Consider the following 26,639-nt stretch of genomic DNA (forward strand, 5'->3'; position numbering starts at 1 on the left):
AATTGTTACTTCATCTGTTATTATGTCATTATTTACTTTTATTTTAAAATTATTTTGAGGCGCTTTTTTTTGATGGTTGGTAATCTCATTAATAAATTTCCATGTTTTTTTGTAGTCATTTTTGGATTCATCTATTTTTAGCTTATAATAATTATTTTTTGCCAATTTCATTACCTTAGTTAAATTATTCCTAAATTTTTTATATTTTATTTCATCGGCAAGATTATGGTTCATGTTTAAAGATTTTTTCATGCTATCTCTCTGTTTTATAGAATTAATAATACCCTGGGTTACCCAAGGCTTACGTTTTCTTGTTTTGCTATTTAGTGTTATAATATACGTGTGTTTCCTTAGAAAATATAAAATTTTATTTTTAAAACAGGTATATGACTCTTCTATATTGTTGTTTGTAAACACTTCTTCCCATATTTCTTTAGCCAGATCATTTTCTAAATTTGTGTAATTTATATTTGCTTTTCGTTGCATGCTATTAAACTGGGCAATATTTTTTGTTACATTTTTAATAGATAGCCCAATAGGATAATGGTCAGTTAGATTAGTTTTAAAGATTAATGGTATGATAGAGTTTTTTCTTAAATCAAACTGATCTATTTTTAAAAATATATGATCGAGTGCTGTTTTAGAATTGTGGGTTTCTCTTGTTGCTTGATTTATGCACGACATATAACCATTTTGCGACATAACACTTAAATACTTAGTTACATTCATATCAGTTTCCTCCAAAATATTAATGTTAATATCCCCAATAAATATATTGCACATATTTTGCTTTCCTATAAATCCTTGTGTTTCCAGATCGTTTAAAAATAAGTTTAAATTTGTAGAAGGTGGTCTGTATACACCGGTAATACCCAAAGAAATATCGTTTATTTTCATAGTACAATGCAAGAGATTAGTTTCAGTTAGTTTTATTATTTGAGATATTGCATGCAAATTATTTTTTATATACATTACAACACCGTCATTTTTATTAAAGAAAGAGTTATTATAAAAAATATGAAAACCAGCAAGCCTGAATGTGTCAACATTGCTAATTGTAAATGTTTCTGACAACACTACAATATCGATTTTTGTGATATCCAATTCATTCAAATAAATTATCAATTCATCAAAATTCTTTTGTAAGCTTCTGATATTAAAATGTATAATATTAAGCCCACCACTATCACCAAAAACTTCGCCAGCCCGTCCCATGTCATCCGCCAACACTACATCCAACCTGCTACCCTCCTCAACCTCATCACTAAATTCCAAAAAATTTGTCATCTTTAAGAAAAAAAAATTAAATCTTAAATATTCTAACAAAATATACCTAATATATAAGTTACAGAAAAAAGAAAGCAACAAAACACGTATTTTTTTAAGCAGCCAAACATAATAAACCTCTATTATTTATTTAACTGCCCCAAAGAATTGAAATAAACATTAATTAATCGTTAATTGTTTTTATATAAAGGCTAGTTTAAACTAAAGAATCACTATATGAAAATTATGAATAAATATCTGTATAAGGTGATAAAGTCTCTAGGAGAAACCAATCATTACGAGTTAATTACTGGATTCTTGAAGCAAAAGTACAAAGAAACTCGTGATTAAATAGCCATGTACACACAATAAAAACTCAATAAAAAGAAAAACAAATTTGAGCAAAAGCATATCCTACTCATTGTAAAAAAAAAAGGAAAAGAAAAACCATACTTCAATAATTAAAGGTCCAAAAATAAACTCATATTGTTAGTTAAAAATTTGGAATTATACCTACATTATACATATTACCCTAGAAAAGTACCTATATAAAAGAGATATAAATATAATCTATAAACTGTTGAATTTAAATTGTAATTGTAATTATAACTGTAAATTTAAGGTTAATAGTGAAATTATTAGCAGGTAATATAAGATGTTCGTCTTTATTATTATGTGTAAATGTCCAAAATAAAATATGTACATATTCATAAATAAAACAGAGCTCATCCCATTCCCATAGGGGAATGTTTGGATTCTGAAATGTGTGCTTTTAAATACCATATAAATATAACAAAGAATTATACATACTTCTAAGCCTTAAGAGTATTAATATCCTCTAATTTCTCTCTAAACTCATTTAGTTAAGGTTTTTGGACAACACTTTTTAATTCAGATAAAAACACAATCAAAGTGCAGTATCCTGAAATAAATTCTACCTTTCTACATTTTAAATTAATTTTAGAACTTTTTCCTATACCTAAAATCTCTGAGGAAATGTTGCTTCCAATACACCATTACGTTATTATAATGATAAACAGTCTTTTTTATATAATTCTATAATTTTATTTTTATTCTTTTTTGTTTTTATAGTTTCACAAACAATAAAAGCTTCTATTTATGCAACAGTTCAATGGTCATAAAACTAACTTCTCTACTGCCAAAACCATGGCTAAAAATACGTTTTTTGTTTATTTAATCAACCTTGTAGTTTGACTAACAACAGAAAAATATTTGAAATCGATCGTTTGAGATCCGAACATTTAAAATTAGATTTTTGATAATTTAAACACCTTAATCCTACCAAAAATAAAGTTATTAGGTTTGTTTATCGCTTGTTGCTATTACGTTTTTAATTACTTTAAAACAATTAATGCATTTAATTAAAATTGAAAATACGTTTTTATTAACAAGGTCTTAAAACTAAAATCAAACTTACCAAAATTACATCACGTTTTCTGCTTAAAACACAAAAGATTGTTTGAAACCACTGTAAAACTTATGTAACAGAACAGAGACTAAAAAAAATAGACAAAACAAGAAACAAGAGACTTGCAGGCACAGATCTTTTAATTCTCGGACTGCTCGGCTAAGAGATCGAAAATAACACTGGCAAGATCCAGAAATAATGTTTAAGTCAGAGTGAAATCAGATGTAAGACGTTGTACACGCTCAAATATTTATCGCATTTAAAAATCCGGAAAGCATTTTAGAGTTCAATATTTTACCATAACACCATCATATCCTTTAATAAGGTAATTTTTTGACAAATGTCTGTTTTTAAAAAGATTTGAAAATTAATTAAAACTTAGTCGCATTATTTCAAAAAAAGTCTTTTAGGTGTATGTATACCAATTAAGTTCCGTTTTACAAATAAAATCAGCCAAAGCAAAAGTATATTTAGACAAGGATTGTAAATTTATAGTGGGTGTTTTGTATATTTTAGCCCGCATACAGGTGATTTACGAATTTCGGATCTGGTACAAAGAATCTTGCGCTCTGTAAATTTTATCGTTTCCTGGAAAACCTCTAAGATACCGAAAAATATTAATTTAAAGTTAATATTTATCTTCGGTAAAGATATTTGAGGTATTATCTAAAAAAAATAAGTACATATTTTTAGCCGAAAGCCATAAAGCTAAGACAAACACGAAAATGTAAATTATAAGGTAGTTCCGAGGCGGCTTTACTTGTAAATGTCGCCTTAAGTGGTATTTCGCTGAGCAAAATAAGAAATTTTGCAAATTCGCAACACGCAACTGTGCTCGGATATTGCCCTAGGTTGTCACTTGTGTGGTACAAAAACGTGACGTGAGGCAAACATTAGTTCCTGCTCAGCTAGAGGATAAACGAAATTCCCTTTTTTTTTGTAATTAAAAGAACTAGAACAATACATATAGTACAGTAGAAGTACCCAATATAGATGTATTCTTTCATTAAATTTATTACTTACTGAGTTTGCTTAATCGATTTGAGCAGCTGCAAAAGAAATCTGTTAGGATCAAAAGGGATTACACTATAAATCCAACATTTTATCTTTGGGGAAAAGCACGGAAACTTTTAGGATTAGCCTAAACTTAGCTATCTGAATATTTTAAAAATTTATACCTTTGAAGGATGGTAATATTGCAAATAAAAATTAGAAAAAAATGTCATGTTTATTTTAATTCATAGCTTAATTTGTAATAAAAAAAAATTAATATATAACAATTATGTAACCAAAAGTAGATTCTAATAATTGAAATCTTACATTACGTTACTAAAGACATTCTTTTATGCACGAATTTTTAAATATCAATTTTTTTTTTAAAATGCCAAAACATTTTAAAAGCTATTTCTTTTGCATTTTTCAATTTGATTCTTATTCAAAATATAGTTACATTAATAGTATAGAAAATAATTTCTCCTTATATTATTATTTTATATTCAAGTTATAAAAACACTACAAATAGAGGCCTAGAAACAAAATAACTTTTTTTACTATCGTGCATTTGACTTTACATATCCTCCAGGTCTTTCTATTTATAAACCCTATTTTTGGTCAAATCAACTAAATTTTTAGCAACTGTAACTTTATTTTATGCTTTTTTTCTACTATGTAATTTCCTTTTAGAGCCCCTTAGGACCAAAATTAAAACAATTATCGCATATTTAAAAATAAAGCATATTGAATAAAGCCTTTTAATCTTAAAATTGTGAAGTTTTGTCTTACTATCCAATAATATTATGCTTTTTTTTTAATTAAATTACCCTGGTGTATGAAAAATTTTAGGATAAATTATAGGTCCACTATTTTTTATGCTGTATACTTCACAATGGTATAGCACCTTTATATTATTTCCTCATATTTCTGTGCGGCTACTACTCAACTTTATCTATTATTTAGGTCAAAAAATATTAAAGAAGCTAATGTTAAACTTGATCCACATCACACGGTCCTGGTATTCTCACCGAATCATTAATTAAAGCTCACTGGAACAGTGACAGAATTCACTATGAAGGACTTTGGTATTAACGCCGTGGTTGGAAACACAGTAATAATAGTACAGGAGTTATTCAATAAAGCTGAAAGATAGATAAGGCGAAAGTAATATGCTTTACAATTAACGAGGACAAAACGAAATATATGTATATTAGTAAAAGAATGAGAAGAGATAGGATAGTTTAATGTTACAATGAGAGAGTACAATTTTGAATGGATAACAAATTTTAGATACCTAGGAGCCACAATCAACGAATAAAACAGTATATCCGACGAAGTTAAAGTAAGAATCCAATGCAGCTGTAGATACATGCAAGCTCTAAAGGAAGTTATTAACAGCAAAAATCTATCCCGAAAATCAAAAATTAAAATATATTAAACCATCATACGACCAGTGGTCATGTACAGAAGTGCCTTTGATACTTACGAAAGAAAACAAGGGCAAGCTAAAGTGTTTCGAATAAGAAGTTCTGCTTAAGATTCTTGGACTATGCAAAGGTCTAAGAATACAGCAGTTTTATTTAAGAACAAACAACGCACTGACTAAACTCTATTATAAACCAGACATATTAAAGTAATGAAAGCCAGATGGAGATTTATATAAAAGCCGCATATGGAATGGAGAGACAACATCCCTACAGATCTTAGAGCATTGGAAATAAAATGCGATCCTAAATTGAGGCAAGATAGAGAAGGATGGAGAATGTGATGTCAGCCAAGATCAAGATCCTAGACCTACAAATGATGATAAATGTATGTACTTCGTTTTCTAGTGCATTAATCTCCTATCTGTAATATTGATTTGCCAGTACGACTTATCTCTTTTATTCTCAATTTTAATTTTTAGATTGTCTTCTTTCTTTACGTTTTACAAGAAAAACGTAGTTCTTTCATGATATGTAGACAGATTTTTTTTCTCAATTTATTCGATATGTTTTAAATCTCACATGAAAATAATGTCTGTTTTATTATACAAAGATTTATAGTATAAAGTTATGGGTATTTATATTTTTATGTGTATTTTGTATTGTGCATTTTTTGTATGTTTTTATATTATTTTTCTATGTCGACAAAATTTAAAAAAAAATTGTTGACCATAAAGCATATTATTTATTTAATTTATGGAGAAACTAGCGATCCCTTGAATGATACCAGATAAATTTACTGAGTTTAAGCTGACGATAATTTTATGCTGCTCATTTTCGTGGTAAACCTACACTCGAAAGTAAACATATCTAGCTCTATTAAATAAAGAGTTTAATGAAAATTAAAGTATAATTTTATGATTAGTAAGCTTTTTTGTTAAAATATTTTATAATTAAAATAAATGTTAATAAATAGACTTTTTTTCCAATTTTGTTAAAAAGATTAAGTTGAGTAAAATATAAAGAAGAAAAAACGAGCTCCGAGGTCGACAGATCAAACCGTAGCTCCTCGGTTTATACAAAATATCAGTTTATATAAAATCTTTACATCCTAAGCAAATTATTTATTTAAGAATTATTGGAAAGATTACATTAAATATATCGAAAGGTATCGTTAAAGGTTTAAGTTCATATTTCTTAAGTCTATTTTCTTCTTCTTTCAAATAAGTGAGCCACATAAGATATTCTATTAACTTATATTTGTTTAATTAGTGCCGCAAAACTCAACAAAATAAGTAACTCATTATGAATTCGTCACAACAATATATATTTTACTTATAATTTTATGCATGAGCACGCACCACAGCAATATTCGAACACTAATTACTCGTGTTCGATATTTAAAACGTGCGTCTGGATTCATTAATTATATTAAGTCAATTAGGTCATTTCACGCAAATGTACAAAATCTGACGCCGATTTTTGGATATACTACCAGTCGATCTTTAATTTTTTTTTTCAGGAAAATGATGTAGATGCATAATAGTATTAGAGCGAACAGACTTTGGCAAATCTTTGACCGATGCCTATTCGTGATTTCTTTTTAAATTAAATGTTCATTCATTTTTTTGTACATTAGAAGAGGACATAATAAAAATCTGAAAGAATTGATTAATAAGATACTGTACAATTGATGTAAATGTCTGTGTTATCTTAGACAAATGTTGGGTGCCAAAAATATGTTCTTTGTATGTTTGGTTGGTTGCTATAGTTATTATTAAAACAGTAATTTTAATTTCACTAGTTAGTATCTTCTAACTTTTAATTTGCTGTTTGTAGATTTTTCTAAAGTTACTTTTTGTAGAGTTTTTAACGTTTTTTTGGCAAATCAACTTTTGAAACTGTACTTATGGTTAAAATTGCGTGGTGTCGTTTTCTTTGATAACGTACAAGTGTTTTTTGCATAATATTACTACAATATTAAAACTTCAACAGAAAGTGTTTTTTTGTATATTGTGTACATTTTTGTGAAAAAAATTTTTGTTGGTAGTGTGTTGCACTGAAAATGTACAAATCAATATGGGTAGGTTTTAGGATAATATAATTTATTATTTGAGCTAATTAAACTTTTATTATTTGAGCACTTACAAGACTAGCATGTCAATGACATTTTATTATTTATAGATTTAAATTGTGCGAATAAAGGTATACTTCTAATATTTTATAAATATACATCTCTTCTATTTTCAATTTAATTTTTTTAATTAGCTGCGATATTCAAAACGTGCGCCTGGATTCATTACTTTATTTAAGTCAATCACGTCGTTTTATGCAAATTTCTGAAATGTGAGGCCGATTTTTGAAAATACTATCAGTCGATTTTTTTTCGAAAAAATGGAAAACGGTGTATATGGACAATAGTCGTTTAGAGCTAACAGACTTTGGCAAATGAAGAATTGATTATTAAGATATTGTACAATTGATGCAAATGTCTGTATTCTCTTAGATAAATGTTGGGTGCCAAAAATGTGCTTTTTATACGTTTGGTTGGTTACCATTTGTTTTTTATAATATATTTGATGTATGCTATAGTTATTATTAATACAGTAATTTTAATTTGAGTAATTAGTGTCTTCCAAAAAAATATTAAAATTTAAAAAAAAAACAATTTTTTTATACTGTGTACATTTCTGTTGATAGTGTGTTGGACTTAAAATGTGCAAGTCGCTATTGGTAGATCTCAGTACAATCCTTGATACCAAAAGTTGTAGAGCTACAAATGATGATGCTAAAACTTTTATTTTAACATACAGGTTTTACGCAAATATTACGAAATCTGAGGCCGACTTTTTCTTTTCTTTTCGGGTAATAATGCATGCAATTTAAAAAATTAAAAATGGGTTCTTTATACTTGAAAACAAATAACGTAACAGACTTTAGTCTAAAAAAGAAATTGGTTTGTTGTCATTTGTATTGTTTAATATTGTTTAATACAAATGACAACGAACCAATTATATATATATATATATATATGATTTATGCTGTAATTATAATGAAATCAGTAACTTTAATTTGGGTAATTAGTACCTTCTACCAATTAATTTACTGTTAAAGCTATAAATAATCAAGCTTTTAAGTCGAAAATCATATGTAAAGGTTAAATGAACCGTTACGCTATTTCAATATTAAATAATTTACATTGTAATATTATATTATACTAAAGTACTGATACAATAATTTCTTACAAAAAAAAAATACTAAAAACATTAAAAAAAAGGTGTTAAATTATTAAAAAATATATTGCTAACTGTTTGATTTTTTTGAGTAATTATTAGACCTTCTATACTAGTAGTTGTACAAAATACGTAATAAATTGGAATTAAAACTTTTTCCAGATTTTTTAATAAACCTAATAAATTATAAGACGTTTAGTGCCAGGGCAGTGAAGTAAAACCAATGCTTAAGGCCACTAGTGTATTCAAGTTTTAATAAAAGGCGAGGCGAACTTTCGTTCGAGCTACCGAGACGAATCGATTTGGCCAAGTGGAAGGATTGAATGTCTGGTAATGTCGGTAATTACTGTAATGCCATAACATTTTGAATAATTTTGAGCGAGGATCGCGGTTTAAAATCAGCAGGTTATAGATCGGACATTCGTAATGGTTAATTTTTGGAAGCTACGGATGTGTATGTCGTAAGATTCTATTAATAAAATATAAATATAAAACTGGCCGATTGTATTTTTAATAATAACTATTTCAATTCATATTATTATCTAAATCAAACTGGTATAAAATAATAAAAAGTAAATTATAAATAAGGAAAATTAAACGTTATATTATAGTAGATATCTAGAAAGAAATCTAGACCCTATGTAGTTTTAAAATAACTTAGAAGCACGAAAATTTATCATAAATTATTAAAGTAAGGTAATAAGCTCAGTATAAAAAATGATAAAAATGCAAAAATTTAATAAATTCTATTATTGACTAAAAAAATCTTCCTATATTTTCTGATTTAGTTATCAAGTATATTTTTCACATTATAATTATATTATGTTTCAGAATTATATTTAAAAAGTTTTTACCATTTTCTTATACTATTGTTGATTCACGTCTGTGATCGGGTCAATTACGTCAAAAGTGACATTTCAAAATTTGCCAAAGCATATTAGGGAGGTGAGATTTGATAGAAACCCAAATAATAGACTTTTAACACCCTTTTTGGCACAAAAACCTATAGAAAGTTGATGATTGTAAAATGTTTGAAAATTTTTTGTAAGGCAAATGATGTTGGTAGTATCTTCCACTGAACATGTAGAAGTTACAAGTAGAAGTGTTGTGTAGATTTACATACAACTCTTGGTCTATGATAGTAAATTTTTTTAAAGTTAGTTTAGGTACAATTTGTGATGCTTCAAAAAAAAAAGAAATAGCAACAAATCAATTAATGTATATATTTAAGGGTTTGATGGGCAAAGTGATTTTTAAACTGTATAGGGTGTCCTATTTTGTAGATGTAGATGATAGAGAAATGTGGTTTTCACGATACTGTGCTACTTTTCCGTAAAATTAAAGATTCCGTAAAGTTAAAGCCATCAACAAAATGTCCATAGCCCTTTTAGTTTTAAAGATACAGGGCATTTTTCAAAATTTTTCATTTTGAGACTCCCATCGTATCTCCGTTATCTTTAAAGTTTTTATAAAAGTAAAAATTTATTCTTATAGATTTTTTTCCGTAGAATCCAGTGGTGTAGATATATTTTTTTGTTGATTAATAGTTTCTGAGTTATAACCCAAACTTACGTTTGGGTTATAACGCTTGGCCTTTTTTTATCTTTTTAAAAATAGGTAACAGTATGGACTTATTTTCGTAATTTTAAGATATCGCAAATAAATAACAATTTTCTAAATTTAAATCATCAAATTCATAATTTAATGGGAGGCTATGGCTATTTATAACAGGAAACAAAAAAATGAGAAATAAATTGTTTTTTATTAAATTAACATATTTGTAATATTAATTTATGTCTTACTATTATCAAGGTTAAATTGAATTAATATTAGTATCTTTTGTATTATTTTATTTTAGTAAAATTCGTGGATACCGTTAATAAATAAATAAATAAATCAACTAATTGGCGCAATTCATTTAGTATTTTAAAATCTTAGAAGGAGATAAATTATTATTTTGAATGCTATTCAAAGGGTTATAAAGATGTGCCAATTTTGTATCAGAGAAGATGGTGGTCATTTTGAACATCTTGAAACTTGTAAAAATGTTGTTTTGTTACATTGTTATTTTGTTATATGGTTGTTTTCTTATAGTGCTTATTAAATTTATATATTTGTTTTTTATGTTCTTTCATTATAAAAAAAAATAAAAATTATGCAATTCCCCGTTCGTCGTTATTAATTTGTAACTTTTTATTTGTCTGTTATTGTTATTAATGGCCTACTATTAAATTATGCATTTAATTAAAAAATTATTACGTTATTTGCGTATTTTTGAAAATAAGTCCATACTATTATATATTTTTGAAAAGGTAAAAAATTGCCAATTTTAAGAACTATTAATCAAAAAAAAATATTTATACCACTAGATTCTACTGAAAAAAATGTATAAGAATGAGTTTTTACTTTTACAAAAACTTTAAAAATAACGGAGATATCATGGGGGTCCCAAAATGCAAAAATTTCAAAAATGCCCTGTATCTTAAAAAATAAAAGGGCTATGAAAATTTTGTTAAAAGCATCTTTAGTTTTACGAAAAATTAGCATAGTGTCGCGAAAACCGCAACTCTCTATCTCTACAAATAACGGAGATATCCCGCAAAAGTACCCAAAATGGGACACCCTGTACTTATGATTATAACTGTATCGGATAGTTTAACCCTTGAAAATAGGTTTTTGTACATTGTCACGAAAATTACTGTATAATAGCATAAATATTTAGGTTCACGAAGCTATACTTAAATTTGTACTTTTTTAATGAAATAATACAAATTTAAGAAAAAGTCGATTTTTGTACAATGTTTGTATATTTTTATGAAGGAAAATATGTAGACCATGTGTTTCACCGAAAATGTACAAGTCGATTGTAGTAACTTTTTTTGTATACCTTGTATAATCGATTTTTAAAACTGCACTAATTATTGAAACTATGTCGTACAGTTTTTCCTTGATAAAGAACAAATAAGTTTATGTACATTTTTACGAAAATTTCTGTGTAATCACATATACTTACATTTGTTCATTTTGTACAGTAGAATAATAAAATTTAAAGAAGAAGTCGGTTGTTGTAAATTTTTGCCTATAGTTTTGTAGATTTCTTGGCATCTAATAGTCAAATTTTTGTATAGTTGCTTTTTGTACAGTTTTTATTGCTGCTAAAAAAAGAAAAGTCAATTATTTTAGATTTTTAGGGATTTAGTGGTACTACAAACCTACCACTAAAACTGTATTCATGATAAAACTATGGGGTATAATTTTTGCTTGAAAATGTACAAGTAAGTTTTTATACATTTTTAGAAAATTTACTTGTACGTAATTTCATAGATATCTGGGTGCATAACCCAATAATTAAAATTAAACATTTTTAATAGAATAATAAATTTTTAATAGAAAGTCAATTTTCGAATAATTATTTGTTCATTTATGTGAATGAAAATTATGTTGGTGGTGTGTTGCACTTAAAATGTACAAGTCAATGGTCTTATATTTTGGTACAATTTTTAGTATATGGTGTATTTTTCGTGTCCGAAAATAATTTTCTAATGCAATTTTGATACAATTTTTCAGTACAGCTTCACGATCACTTTTTTGGATCACTGTTAAAACATATTTTTCGTTTCTGATTCCTTTTATTACAAGTGGTTTTTTCTGCTACGCTACTAATAGGATATACAAAATGTAATTCTCCTCTATTATTTTAACTAAACCATCCTATTTTTTTTACTTTTGACAAATTGGAAGTTTTTAAATTGCAATCTTGCAAATACCAAAATGTCAATGAGAGTTGTGCACATTTATATTTTTAACTCAAACTGGTCTTTACAGGTACAGGAACCGCTTTGCCATGTTTAAGTTGAGATAACTCAGAAATCAAGCAATTGTTCCTTAATTTAAGTACTTAAAAAAATACCTCAACGTATACCGTTCAAGGGCCTTTTAATTAATATTAAATTAACAAGTTTACAAAATATACACAGAGTCAAACTCTATCTATTGATTGATTTGATTGAGTTCTTTTATTAATATAAATTTGAAGATTGGCTAAAGCTGTTCACCTCGCATTTGAAAACAGTTGCATGCAGAAGATTTTAAAGTATTTAGCACTAAATAACAAACATTTAAAATCTTAACCAGTCATACAAAGATTTCAATAAATGTAACAAAGCATTAATATCAAATACGACCAGCATTTCTGCATTCAAATTATTTGGGCAATATTTAAGGCATTCGCTAAATTATGAAGTTTTATTTATAAAATAATAGTAGTGGTTCTTACAATATTGGAATATTACTATTTTCGTATGGTTTGTTTTCAACTTTTAACATATAATCACATACCTGAGTCAGAGTCATTTTCATCATATACATCAGCAACTAAAGGACTATCAGCCCTTACTACTGGATCATCGTTGGCCGAAGTGTATGGAACTGCTGGAGTGGGAGCTGGGGCAGGATGCCTAGTTTCTGGACTCGATGAAAAATGTAATTCTACAGCACCATCAATTGGAAACCGTGGATCTGGAAAAAAAGGGAATATTTTTAGAAACATTACATTTTACATATTTTGTATGTCAGTTCAGTTATATTATAAACGTTTTAGATACTGACGAAATGATTTCTAATAAGTAGAATAGCGAATTTTTTTAATTTTGCAATAAAAATGAGGAAGGTTTAAAATGAGGGAGGACGAAATTTAAAAAAGTTTCTAAAGTATATGTTTAGCAAAAAAGTTTTTATGTCGAAAACAATAATATCCTTGTAATAACTAATCTATCTAATAACATTTAATATATACTTAATTCCGTCTATCTTTTTACCACATTTTTTTCTTGTCCACGATAACACTATAAAGTAGGTATTTTTAAGGTTTTATAGGCTTGTAATTTTTTCAATTCACATATAAATAAGTCAAGTAAGTTTATTTTTTGCATCGAAATGTCTTACACATACATATAATATATATAATAATAAAACATGCTATATGTACTTTATTTATAGGCTCAAAATCTAGGACATTTAGGATCTATGTTTATAGTAACTCTTTTGCGTAATTCAGTTCAAAGAACATGTTCCTAGCCTAGGGTCCTAAACAGATCTAAATATATAATACATCATCAACTATTTAAGAATTAATATTAATAAGTGAAAATATATGAACCACTTACAATATAAACGAATTAGAATTTTTATTTAAAAAAACTACAAAATTAAAAAAATTAATAATTTTTGTAATTTTAGAATTTGGTTTTTTGTCTTGAAAACTAATAAGTAATCGAAATGATAAAAAAAGTACAAATTAAAAATTATCCTGCAGTCTGCACTTTTTTTGATTAGTGCAATTAAATTAAAAATTTTATTATAGAGATTAGTAAAGACAATATGTATACGTTTACATCTTAAGCGTATCCAAGAAATATTAACTTTAATTACCTTTCATTCTACATACATCAAAATAAACAGAAAAGTTCAAACTTCCTAATAAAAAGCACAGATTTCCGATAATTTTTTAAAAAATAAACGAGAAAATACGTGGACGAGTTTCCGAGTACACACGTTATAGTCGAAAATTTAACAGTTATTCGCATACATAAATCCACAAAAACAGTCTAGATAAGATATAAGATAAGCCGGGATGATATCATTTTTGATTAAGCACTTTAATCTTTTAGAGGAGGTTTAGAAATTACGTTGCCGCTAATAATATAACTTTGTTACAATTAGATTTTATCACACTACATTCTTTAAACAAAAGTCCCTATAAATTTAAAAATATGTTGTTTTAATAAAGGTAAATTAGTATACAGTTACAAACAATAAATAAAATATTTAATGGCTTTAAATCTATAAATAACTCTAGAGGTTGTTTGAAGGATGAATTTTTATATATTCACTAAACTGGTTAATATATAAAAAAATAAAGGGCTACATTATTGTTAAACAATCTTTAAATTTTATATTATTTAGTTGTCTGAGTCAGTTTTATGAGATTCTATTCAGGAAATTAACACTTAATTAAAATCAGTTAATTACTATATTATTGTCAGCGGAGAGATTTAATAAATAATTTATAACCTGTATTGATCAATATTACGAGTATTTGTACCGTTCTCAGACCTGATGTAAACTCACGTAGACCAAATTATCGAAACGTTAGAGAGTGTTTGGATTTATTTTATACGTTAATATAATTTACTATTTTAAATACCCTTAAATTTATATGAGGATTTGCTAAAGTTTTTAAAAGCTAGGAAAAAGATAAGTAAATAATTATAATGAATATACTGTCAGCAGTAGGTCATTAAGTATATCAAAGTTAAAATTTAAAGTAAAAAAAAACACTTTTATTTAACTAAAGGTGCTTACTTTCTTTGTCATATTCATGTTTAATTTTTGCAGTTACTACTGTTACCAAAATTTTTCTTAATCGTTTCTCTATTTCGTATTTAAACTGGTGCACCAATATTTTACTAAAACTATACAGTGTGGTGACTTTAACTGGAATAAATTCAGTTCGAACTAATCAAATTTTATCTCGCAAAATTCCTGTTTGTTTATTTTATTGGTATCGAGGCATTTCCTGACATTGTTGTAGTGTTACTGTTAAAGTGAATTTCAACCAGTTGTTAAATAAGTTAACTTATATTGAAAAAATGCCTTATTTATCCGAATCCCACAAGATTGAAATCTTAATGATGATTGGTTATGGGGACAAAAGTCGTACTCAGCTAGAGGTTGTCCACTTATTCAGGCAGAAATATCCAGATTTGCCACCTATTAACCAAGGTACGGTTAGTAAAATCGAAAGCAGATTTCGAGAAGTTGGGTACGTGAGGGATGTTTCAAGACAAAGGTCTTCTAAAATCGATGAAAACACCCAATTAAATGTATTGTTAGCGATGGAAGAAAATCCGGTAAATGCAGCCAGAAGAGTAGCTCGCGAAAACTCTATTTATCATAAATCTGTGCTAAAAATTTTAAAAAGTGCAAACAAACGACCTTATAAAATGCAACCCGTTTAAGAGTTATTGGAAGACGATCCAGATCGCAGAGTTCAGTTCTGTGAATTAATGATGAACGCCATTGACGAAAATTGCATTTCTTCGGAGTGGATCCTTTTTTCTGATGAGGCTACATTCACCCTAAATGGCCATGTTAATAAGCAGAACTGTCGCTACTGGTCTGACGAGAACCCACACTGGGTAAGGGAAACTAATACACAATATCCCCAGAAAACTAATGTTTGAGCTGGCATAATTGGCAGGCAAGTTATAGGGCCCATATTCTTCAATGATACTTTAATTGGGGAAAGATATCTAGAATTTCTTGAACATGAACTAGTTCCAGTCTTACGTGCCTTATATTCGAGTCAGATCGATCCAGATTTGTATGATAAAAGAATCTGGATGCACCATGTACGTAAGCCCGTAATGTACGCCAGTATTTAGACGACAATTTTCCAAACAGATGGATTGGTAGAAGGGGTGCAATCGAGTGGCCGGCACGTTCTCCCGATCTCACCCCACTTGATTTTTTCCTGTGGGGACATTTGAAAAGTGACATTTATATGAGCAAACCAGGAAACCTAGACGAACTCAAAGAACGTATTAGGCAAGAAATCCGACAAATATCTCCAGAAGTGTTAGAAAATGTCAGAAACGAATTTTATTATCATCTTGGTCTTTGCCAACAAGTAAATGGTGCTTATTTTGAGCATCTTATATATTAAACGCAACTTTAAATAATTTAATGGTTTAATGGTTAATTTGGAACTCCCCTGTAGGTGAAAAAATACAAAAACTATCTTGAAATGTGAAAAAAAAATAAACAAAAATCGACGGGTCTCAGGAATTTTGCAAGATAAATTTTGATTAGTTTTAACTGAATTTATTCCAGTTAAAGTCACCACTTTGTATAATCTTAAATAGAAACTTTCTTTATAAAAATCTTAAATAAAAATTCTACTTTCTTAAAAAATTACTTTTTATTAAGCATTTTAGTGTTGTAATCCTTAATATGCTCTTAAAACTCTAAACAAGTTATGAAAATCAACAATATACCAAAAGAACTGAACCTTTATTGTAGTTTTGGTGTAACAAATTAAAACACTTTGATTAGTTGTTAACCGTATTTACAGAATAGGAATAAAACAAATGTCCTTACTACTAAAATACGTGAATTTAGAGTGCAATCTGGAATATATATAAATGTGTGTTAGAGTACTGACAAATAAAAGACTAACATTAAAATATTTTATTTGCAATGTTTTTTATAAAAATTTAACTTTTTTAATTCCAATATCAAACTTATATTTAAAAGATTTTAGGCTTTATTGAAACTGATTGATTTATTGATAATTTGTGCTATATGTCTTTTACTAGAAATATTTTTAATGCTATGAGTTTAAACTTTATTCTTCGGCTTTCCAACTTTCTATGATGTCGCTATAATTTACTAGGCTAAAAATCACACATCTAAGCCATTTTATTAAAATCTTTTACTCAAATATGATTAGAAAGAATTGTAGTAAAATATTATATATTAGAAAACTGCAGCCATTGTACAGCATCTAAAGCTCTTTAAAAACGCCTAAAAAAGTTAAACCTAAAAGAACATATGAAATTATTCAATTAGAATTGCTTTTACTTGTAAAAATATATAATAGTGTTTATTATATACCTTTTTCTTAAGTTATATATGAAATATTTTTACTTATATGCTTATTTAATTCTATAATAATAATATCATTTTTCAAATTCATAAAATCCTTAGAAAATTTATTTATATAGTTTCTCTAATAAATCCAATTTAATTAATTAGCATAACTTAAATGGGAACAGTAGTTCTTGTTTACAACATTTATTTTTATCCTTATCCTACAACTAAAAGAAGCATATCTTTAACATTGAAGAATAATTTAGTATTATTTAAGCTTTATAGCTATTTCATGAATAAATTAATAGGAATTTCTTCTAGGATTTATAATCTAGAACAAAAAATACATATTTTCAAAATAATATAAAGAAAGAAAGAAAGAAAGAAAGAAAATGTGCTATATTATGTAAGAATAATCTTGTGTACAAGCATCCTACAAGTTAAAAAAACAAAACAAAAATACAATTTCAAAAATTGACAAAACAATGCACAAAATGAAACACAAGAAGACAAAACTTTTTGAACATACTTGAATTAAAGATAAATAAATAAAACAATCAATTACTAAATAAAGGTAAACTTGTTGACAAAACTAGAGAAAAAAGACTTTCCAACATGTCTAAGGTTAAAACCTATCATTAGAAAAGTCGTCCAGGTTATAATATGCCTTAGCCAATAAAAGCGTCTTTAATTCTCTTTTAAATTTCTTAACATCCGATATATATCTAACACATAGAGGAACATGATTGTAAATTTCTTTACTTATGTAAATAAGTAAAATAATGTAAAATAATGTAATAAAGAGTTTTTGGTAAGGGAAGACGTAGGAATAGGTAGGGGAACATCATTTACACGACGAGTCAAATGGCCAGTGTCAGAGGGTAGTTTGGGAATTTTGTGAATAAGAGCAGCTCTTTCTAAGATAAAGAGTGAAAAAAGAGTTAGGATTTTTTCAGAAATGAAGAGGGGTTTGCAAGAATCTCTTAACTTAGCAGAACACAGGTATCTAACTGCTTTTTTTTAAATAACAAAGACAATGTTAAGTAGCCCCTTATTGGTTAAACCCCAAAAAGGCAAGCCATACCGAATATGAGAAATAATAAGTGAATTAACATTTAATAAAGATTATTATATTTGAGAAACTCTCGGAGAAACTTAAAATTTAGGAAAATGCAAAATTAAAAAAATTAGAAAATAGATTAATTCAGGTACATTGGACTAGATTTCAAAAAATATAGTATACTATAATTTTTTTAAATATAATAACTATGCTTAGTTTATTTCTTTTTGAATCTTGATGTTATTTTGTATGATTTAGTATTTATATTTAAAAACTGATGATACACAACTTAAAAATCTACAACTTTTTAATAGGTCTTAATATTTTATCAAGTATATGCAAATACTGCAATTCACATAAATAATTAGACTACAAAAAGGAACAACACAGTACAAATATCTGGCTTTACACGAACTGGAACTAGAAAAAGATATTAGATACAAAATTGAGATGGCTCATACGGCGTTAATTAGTTTGACAAGATTCTTAGAAATCAAAATTTACATATCCCTTCAAGTCCGATATGCGAAGTGGTATGTCTGGTCAGTACCTCTATATAAAGTATAATTATGGAATATTTTTATATTTATTTTTAATCATTAAAAATAATATTCTTTGAGGAAATCATATCTTTAAAAAATGTGTTAATATTATTTCTGTAATAAAAATATTATCATTAGAAAAATATTCAACTAATTTTAAATTATTCTTAAGCATAACTTAAATGATGATTGTTATTCCTACTTAACCACAATCCTTTTTTTTTTATTTGCTCTTATATCTTTTAAAACTGAAACGAAAAATATATTTAATTATGCAAAATGTACGTAATAACAATGGTCAGTAATACTAAACATTGAAGTTTCGTTACTGTGTCACAAATTAATGTATTTTTAAAAATGTTTATCAATAGGTATTTCTTAATAAACCATATAAACCAGATTAGCCAAAAAATAGGCAAATAAAAATTTAAATAATAATTAAATTAAAGTAACTTATCGCAATACGTATGTTAATTTATATGATTTCTTCATTTTATTTTAATTAAATAAAATTTTTTAACTTACTGTTTTTAACAATCGTAAAAAATTTACATTTAAAATAAATTGAATAAATAGCAGTTATAAACATTTTAAAAACATATTATTTATCATATCTTTTATAAGAGTGACAAGTCCTTTAGGACTAATAAGATATTAATAACAATTGAGCAAAATTATTTCACTTCATGCCATTAGTATTTACTTTGTTTTCAATTATTACATTAATATATGCATCCTTTCTATAATAATTTATCCTTTTAACGTTGCTATGATTTACTCTGTTGATAATCGCAGCCCTAAAACAATTTATCAAATTCTTTTTATTATAGTAGAACTTTTTTTACCTACTAATTAAGAACTAAATTTAAATCATCTTTTGAAAAAATAAAAAAAATGTAAATCAAGAAGTACACATGAAATTACTTATTTAGAGTCATTTCAACTGAATATGAAATATTTTCATATACATCTTTAATTTATTTAAAATAACAGTATTCTTTAAATAAATAGTATTATTAGAAAACTATTGAATTAACCTTAGGCATAACTTAAATGGAGACTGTCGCTCCTATTTTACCACAAAATTTATTTTTAACCTTTATCTCTTAAAATTAAAGAAGAAGTAAATTTAACCTTTTAAATTATTTAGTAATATTGAATTTTCATAACTATGTTACAAATAAATAAATTTTTGAAAACATTTGTTAATACGTATTTCTTCTACGATTTACTACCTACAACAAAAAACGGGAATTAAGATTTAGGAAACTGCAATATTATTATCTAGTACGCTTTATTTTATTTAAATGTAAATTTTTGTGACTATAATATGTTTCAACTTAATGTTTATCTAACAATTGTAAAAAAACCTATTTAAAACAAATAAAATAAATATCAGCTATAAACATATAATTACTCATATTTATATTAAGCTCGACATAAATAAACAAAAGTAAATTTTTTTTCTGGTTTTACTATGAAGTCCAAAGGTAGTTAGAATATCGAAAACATGCTCGACGTCATTTATTTGGCAAGGTAAATTTATTTTCTAAATTTGATATAAAATTTATTTTAATTCATTTAACAAATTTAGAAATAGAGTAAAAACATTGCTTGACAAAGATTTATTTCTTAATTGAGGACTAAACATGCCAAGTTTGTTTTTGCCAAATGTAATTAAATTCATTATTTTTGTAACTACATAAGACTGACAATTCCTTTACGCATTATAAGTAATAATAAATTATGGAGATATTTTAAGTAAGATAAAAGTAATATTTGCAAGCACTTTCGGCAAGTGTCTGTGTCGATCTTCAGCCTTTCTATATTTTTGGTAATTTCTACTGACAATAACTTAATTCTATATAACTATTATAAATTCATTGAATCATGCTTAGAGATAACCATTGCTTAACCATTTTGTCGAGTAATTTTTGCAAAATTGATTCAGGGAGTAAGGATATCTACCATGTGAGAGTTTTCTGGACCAATCCTCCTATAAATTGTTAGGTTTATGAATATTTTCTATTACTGGATATCTGTCCAGTAATGTTATGGCAGTTCATATTATGGTTACTAGGAATAGCTACGAAAGTTGTTTTGTTATTTTTGTCAATCAGACCAATTTGTTAGTATTCCCCTTGTTCCAGTATATTTTAAAGTTAGGATTTTCCTCTGCAAGGCTGGGTTTATATTTATAGTACGGTGTCTTCGTTTCGGATTTGGCACGCTTTTAGGAGTTTTTGATACACAAAATTTCGTACTTCATATATACTTCATATATGCAATGTGTTGTGTTTTTCCCAGTCTAATGCAGCCTTATATTAAATGATCTAGGGTTTCGTGTTTTTCATCACATTATTTACAGCTGTCATTTAGTATGTTTTCTTTTAATATATACTTGGTATAGTTTTTTGCTTACTGTATGACAATTAGGGTTTCTTCTTTCTCTTCAGACCCCTATGTCCATCCATTTGAGTTTAGCTTAGTTATCCGTAGACGTATATTATTATTATGTTTTTTTATATATTATTGTCATTAATTAAACAGAATTAGGTAATATGTGACTTAGGTGATTAATTTCGGGTAAATTTAATCATGAAATAAAAAGAAAAGAGAAAGGTGGTCGACTGCATAAAACCACTTTTACCGAGTTAAATAATTATCTTACCTTTAGCAGCAAAATCCAGTTCTTGTTTAGTAAAACTGAGAGTATGGTCAGCGACAGCACAAGTATGAAACTGACAAGCAAATATAGTTTCTCTATCATTTTCCATCCCTCTATGGTAGCACCTTATTAAGATATCACCTCTTAGTTGTAGACCACCTTTTCGCTCTCCAGCCAAGTTAACGGTAAATTGAGATACGTTGTTTGACACCGAATAAACTCCTAATAAAATTATTATGTTGAATTACATGAATTAAATTATTACTGAATTTGACTAAAACTTACCGGAAGTATATACAGGAGTATGGCCTTCATAAAGTTTTAAAAATGCTTTGCAGCCACCATTCTGAAAAGAGGGTGACCCCAGTACAGTTACATGAGTCAAGTATAGTGGAGCAGCATTAATTTTAATGCTGTGTGAGAGAAGACCAGCAAAATATTCGACGTATCTGCAAAAAAAATATCACATTAGAATCACACATCGATTCTATTTTATTAAAAAATACCGTCTGTTTGAAGGCAGCCTTAGAGGTCCTATATTATCATCCAAGAACTTTCTCATGGAGAATCGATCCAAGGCTTGTTCAGCAGTACCACAGATGCTCGAGTAGTGCATATATGCGGCTACTATCACTCCCAACTTCTCTTTCGAGCCCCTAAATTTACGAAATTATTTTGTTTGGTTGATTCTTTAAGAGCCATATTTTGATTTATCGTATATATTCTTACCTAGAATGTAGCACCGCTATTCTATGAACGTCCTTAGATAACCAGGAATCGATTTCTTTGCACACGCTGCAAAGCCGTTCTAACGGCGGTGCCAAATTTGGTGTCCATCCTACTTCTTTGACGTACTTGTGCTCGCTTCTTAGTCCGCGTTTTGGTTCAGATAAATTAAAGACCTGTAATATAAAAAAAAACTGTATTAGAAATAATTTACTTTTATATTTTTTGTGTTGTTATTAGATTGTGGGTGTAAACGCTAAATTTTGATCTTTGTTAAAGTGTGTTTCAGGAGAGACTCAATCGCAAGTCCTTATTAGGCAGGTTTTTTTGTCATCTGTTATAAAAGTAAACAGATATTGCGGTATTAAAAATATTCTCTTCGTAATATTTTTGTCAGTCAGTGCTTGGTACTTTAACCTACTTTGAAATTAGGTAATAATGAAAAATAAATAAATGTGAAATAAAGAACTAAAAATTAACCCTGGTCAAATAAGTAATCGCTTTGGACCTCTCTGTCAAAATGTTAAAATCTGTGATTAAAAAATGATACTTCACCAATAAAATTTTTTTTAATTCAATATTTTCTTTTACAATGACCACTGAACAGGAAGTTTATGGGATCATTAAGGGTTTACAAACTAAGTCAACGACAGTAGATGGTAAAAGCGCATATATGCTACAGTACTGTAGTTCTTTTGTGGACAAATATGTGCTTCGCAATATAAAATGCGATATTGAGTCAAATGACTTTCCGAATCAGTGGAAGGTAGCTCTGGTTCGACCCATTCCAAAATATACAAACCCTACTGTCTTTAGTGATTCTCAAATCAGAGTAAGTACAGTGAGCGAATGATATTTTGTCCAACATTCAGTATAGCTTAAGATGGTATGGACAGTATGACTTTATTGGCTAGGATTAATAGTTATCAAAATTAACCTATGACTAATATATCACAAGACTAAATCTTCACAAGGAAACATAAGAATCACAATTTTACAGAGATTCATAGATAAGGTTCATAAGGTTGGAGAGTGTTAACAATGAGCTAAAGTAGTTTAGCTAATGAAATAGCTTAAACCTCTTCTTAAGCTTGCCCAAGTTCCAAAGCAGTCCACTCCATGAGAATTATAATTGGACAACACAATGGTTTGCACTAAAAAGGAATTGCGACTATAATTCGTGCGATATGTAGAAAAGTGGATTGAAAATTCCTGCCGACTGTATCTGTCTAGGTTGAACATGAAGACCTATTTTAGGTAAAAGTAAATGAAAAAAGTGTTTAAAATAAAGAATATCATAAAACAACTTTAAGCCTTTATGTCTGACAAGTTGTCAGACATTTTGAATTTAGGAATGACTCTAATTGTTGATAATTTCACTTATGTCGATAACTAGTAAACAGCCCGTTCTGTTTAAAAGCCACACATCAATTTGGGTTGCACACCTTCAATTTTACCATTATGTTCACTATAGTAAGGGGACCAAACACAAGAACTGTATTCAAGATGTGAACGTACCAGTAAACAGTATAGCAAAAGGAGGGAAGCGATATTATGACAATCCTGAAAACACCTTTTAACAAATCCGAGTATCTGCAACAATTGAATTACCACATTTGAAATGTGTAGAATTAATCTCAGACCGCGGTCAAGTAAAATTTCCAGATCTCTGATTTGATTAACAGATGATATCTCCTATAAAATAAGAGTGATTCCAAATTTCTCTATTCTTTTCCAAGGTACAGACAGTCATCTGTGGATAGAACTATACGAAAAACTTTATTTTTTTCATTATCAGAGAACATTTCTCCTTTTACTGTGCTGAAAGCACTCCGAGATATCATTTACATAAAGGTTAAACAATAGAGGCTCCAAGTGACACCCAATGGGGATCACCATATATTACATGAATCTTATGTGACTTATAGGCAAGCACTATGACAATCTGTATTCGATCAGTTAGGTTGATAATGCCTGCTTTTATAGGTTTATATATCAACAGCCTATGATTTACCCTATCAAAAGCCTTGAAGAAGTGTACAAAGCATGCACTTGACACCTCTTCCTCAAAGGACTTAAGTCATAAAGTCAATAAAAGAAAGCACATTTAATTCGGCAGAACGCCTATGAAATCAAATTGCTGATCCAATAATTAATCTAGAAGCAGAGACTTATCTATTCTAAATTGTACACTGTACATTTAATATTATTCGTTTTAATTTTAATAGAACAGATCTACTGTTAAAATGATGGTTCAGAGAGCTAATTTCTGTTTATTTTTATGTTTCTCAGGGATCAGTTTTGAATTCATTGTTGTTTTTAATTTATACCGTAGATATCTTAAAGTTGGTTAATAGCTCTTAGCTACTAGTGTATGATAATGATGCCGACATTTATGCATTTTTTCGTAAGACTTGGAGGAAAGTATACAATTAGTGAATAAAGAATTTCATTTGATATCAAAATTGGCCGATGCTAATAGCCTCAAACTTATTTAGAGTAAGTCTGCAGTCATGTTCTCTGGCAATAAAAGAAATATCTATAATAATAGACCAGTTTGTAATTGTAATTGATGGAAATCAAAGTACTTGTAGTTTAAACGACTAAAAACGTAGGCGTTATAAGCGGCTCTGGTCTAAGACTTAGGCAGCATATTAACGTACTGATACAAAAGCCCTTTATACAGGGTGTTTCAGAACTATGGGATAAAACTTCTGAGGCTTGTTCAGTGCAACAGAAGAATCCATTTGAGTATAGGAGCCCATGTGCGGAAATGCGTCACTAAGCACTACGGCCCTAAGACGCGTGAAAATTTATAAAAAAATTAATTACCTAAATCTGCTGCATTTATTTTTACCTTTTGTACATGATACCATAACAACAATTGTTTAAAATCAACGCTTATCAATGTCATGTTTAAAAATTTTATAGCTTACAATTTTTAAACATTTATTGCTAATGGAAAACTTTACCAATCAAGAATTGGCGGATATGCATTTGGCATACGGAGCAACAAACTGTAATGCACGAGCAGCATCGGAGTTGTATCATGAACGTTATCCCGAACAACAGCATCCTGGATACAAAAAGTTTATTGCGGTTTATCGGCGGCTCGCTGAGACAGGCATGTTTAAGACCAAGATGCATGATACTGGTGTTGCTCGAACCGTAAGAACGGTCGAATTTGAAGAAATAGTGCTTCAGCGAGTTGCCGATGAACCATCAAATAGCACACGTGACGTCGCTGAGAATATGAATACGAGTAACGCTTTTTTCTGGCGGGTACTACACGAGCAACAACTCCATCCTTACCACTTCAGGTATGACTGCAGCCGATTATTATCCTAGAGTTCAATTTTGTCGATGGCTTCTGGATCACATCATTGCACCAACAAATTTTTTACGATATGTTTTGCGGACCGATGAAGCCTCTTTCACAAGAGACGGTATTTTTAATAGTAGGAATAGCCATGTTTGGGACAAAGAAAATCCTTATGCAATTTTTCCAAGAAAACATCAGAATCGTTGGTCTGTCAACGTATGGGCAGGCATTGTTGATGATTATTTAATTGAGCAATACCTTCTACCGGAACGGTTAACAGGACCTATTTATTTGCGTTTCTTGGAGGGGTTCTCCCAGAACTCCTTGAAAATGTTCCACTAAACGTTAGACAGCAAATGTGGTTTCAGCATGTTGGAGCGCCGGCTCACTTTGCTGTACAAGTACGCGAGTATTTGGCTCAGCGGTTTGGGCACCGTTGGATTACCAGAGGTGCAGCAGTTTCTTGGCCTCCTAGGTCACCCGATTTTTTCTTGTGGAACATGTAAAGTCTTTAGTCTACGAAACTCCAGTGGAATCAGAGCTAGACTTAATTGGAAGAATTACAGCAGCATTTGAAATCATTTAAAACGAGGATCAAATTTTTAGTGTAATCGGCCGAAATTATGTGCGGCATTTAAATCGGTGTATTGAGGTTGAAGGAAGACATTTTGAACAATTGTTGTGATGGTATCATATACAAAAGGTTAAAATAAATGCATCAGATCCTATTTAGGTAATTAATATTTTTTCTAAATTTAAACGCCTCTTAGGGCCGTAGTGGCGTAATGACACTTTTTCGGACATGGGTTCCTATACTTAAATGGATTTTACTGTTGTACTGAACAACCCCCAGAAGTTTGATCCTATAGTTCTGAAATACCCTGTAGATCTAGGTATTTTTAAGCCTTCCAAAAATTTGTGTGAAACTGGCGTATTATCAAATTCGAGATTGGCTTACGGGCCTGGAAAGTTTGACGTCATTTCTCAAAAGACTTCTGATTTTGGATGATTTAATAAAATAAATTGCAGAAAACTATACCTGGTTTAACTATTTCGTCTAAGATGTTAAAAAATAAGCTCATACTCCGTAACATTATGTATTTCAGAAATAGGTAAAAAAACTTACAATGGCTCATCGTTGCTATCTTACACAGATCTTTTACATTTAATGCAGTTAATACCTTTAAGGCATTGGATGTTAAATTTGCATCTATAACTCCTTTAGTATTTTAAAAAAAAATTTAGAAAATTTTTGTTCGAAGTTGATGACTCGAAATAATGATTGATACGATATATGGCTTTTAATACGTACTCTGTTTACGGT

At 28.5% G+C, this 26,639-nt stretch overlaps 1 protein-coding gene across 8 annotated transcripts in view; it reads right to left on the reverse strand.

Annotated features, from left to right (window-relative positions):
- LOC126745591 (tensin-1) overlaps positions 1–26,639 on the reverse strand; it is a 572,168-nt gene that overhangs the window by 97,580 nt on the left and 447,949 nt on the right. For all 8 annotated transcript variants that reach the window (XM_050453497.1, XM_050453499.1, XM_050453498.1 and 5 more), the window contains 5 exons: positions 21,997–22,169; positions 21,774–21,923; positions 21,553–21,716; positions 21,271–21,489; positions 12,684–12,863 (listed from right to left, as the gene is read on the reverse strand). In XM_050453497.1, coding sequence (XP_050309454.1) covers positions 12,684–12,863; positions 21,271–21,489; positions 21,553–21,716; positions 21,774–21,923; positions 21,997–22,169 — 886 coding nt within the window. The remainder of the gene's footprint in view (positions 1–12,683; positions 12,864–21,270; positions 21,490–21,552; positions 21,717–21,773; positions 21,924–21,996; positions 22,170–26,639) is intronic.

The sequence above is a fragment of the Anthonomus grandis genome, chromosome 16, assembly GCF_022605725.1.
Source record: "Anthonomus grandis grandis chromosome 16, icAntGran1.3, whole genome shotgun sequence".
Taxonomy (NCBI): domain Eukaryota; kingdom Metazoa; phylum Arthropoda; class Insecta; order Coleoptera; family Curculionidae; genus Anthonomus; species Anthonomus grandis.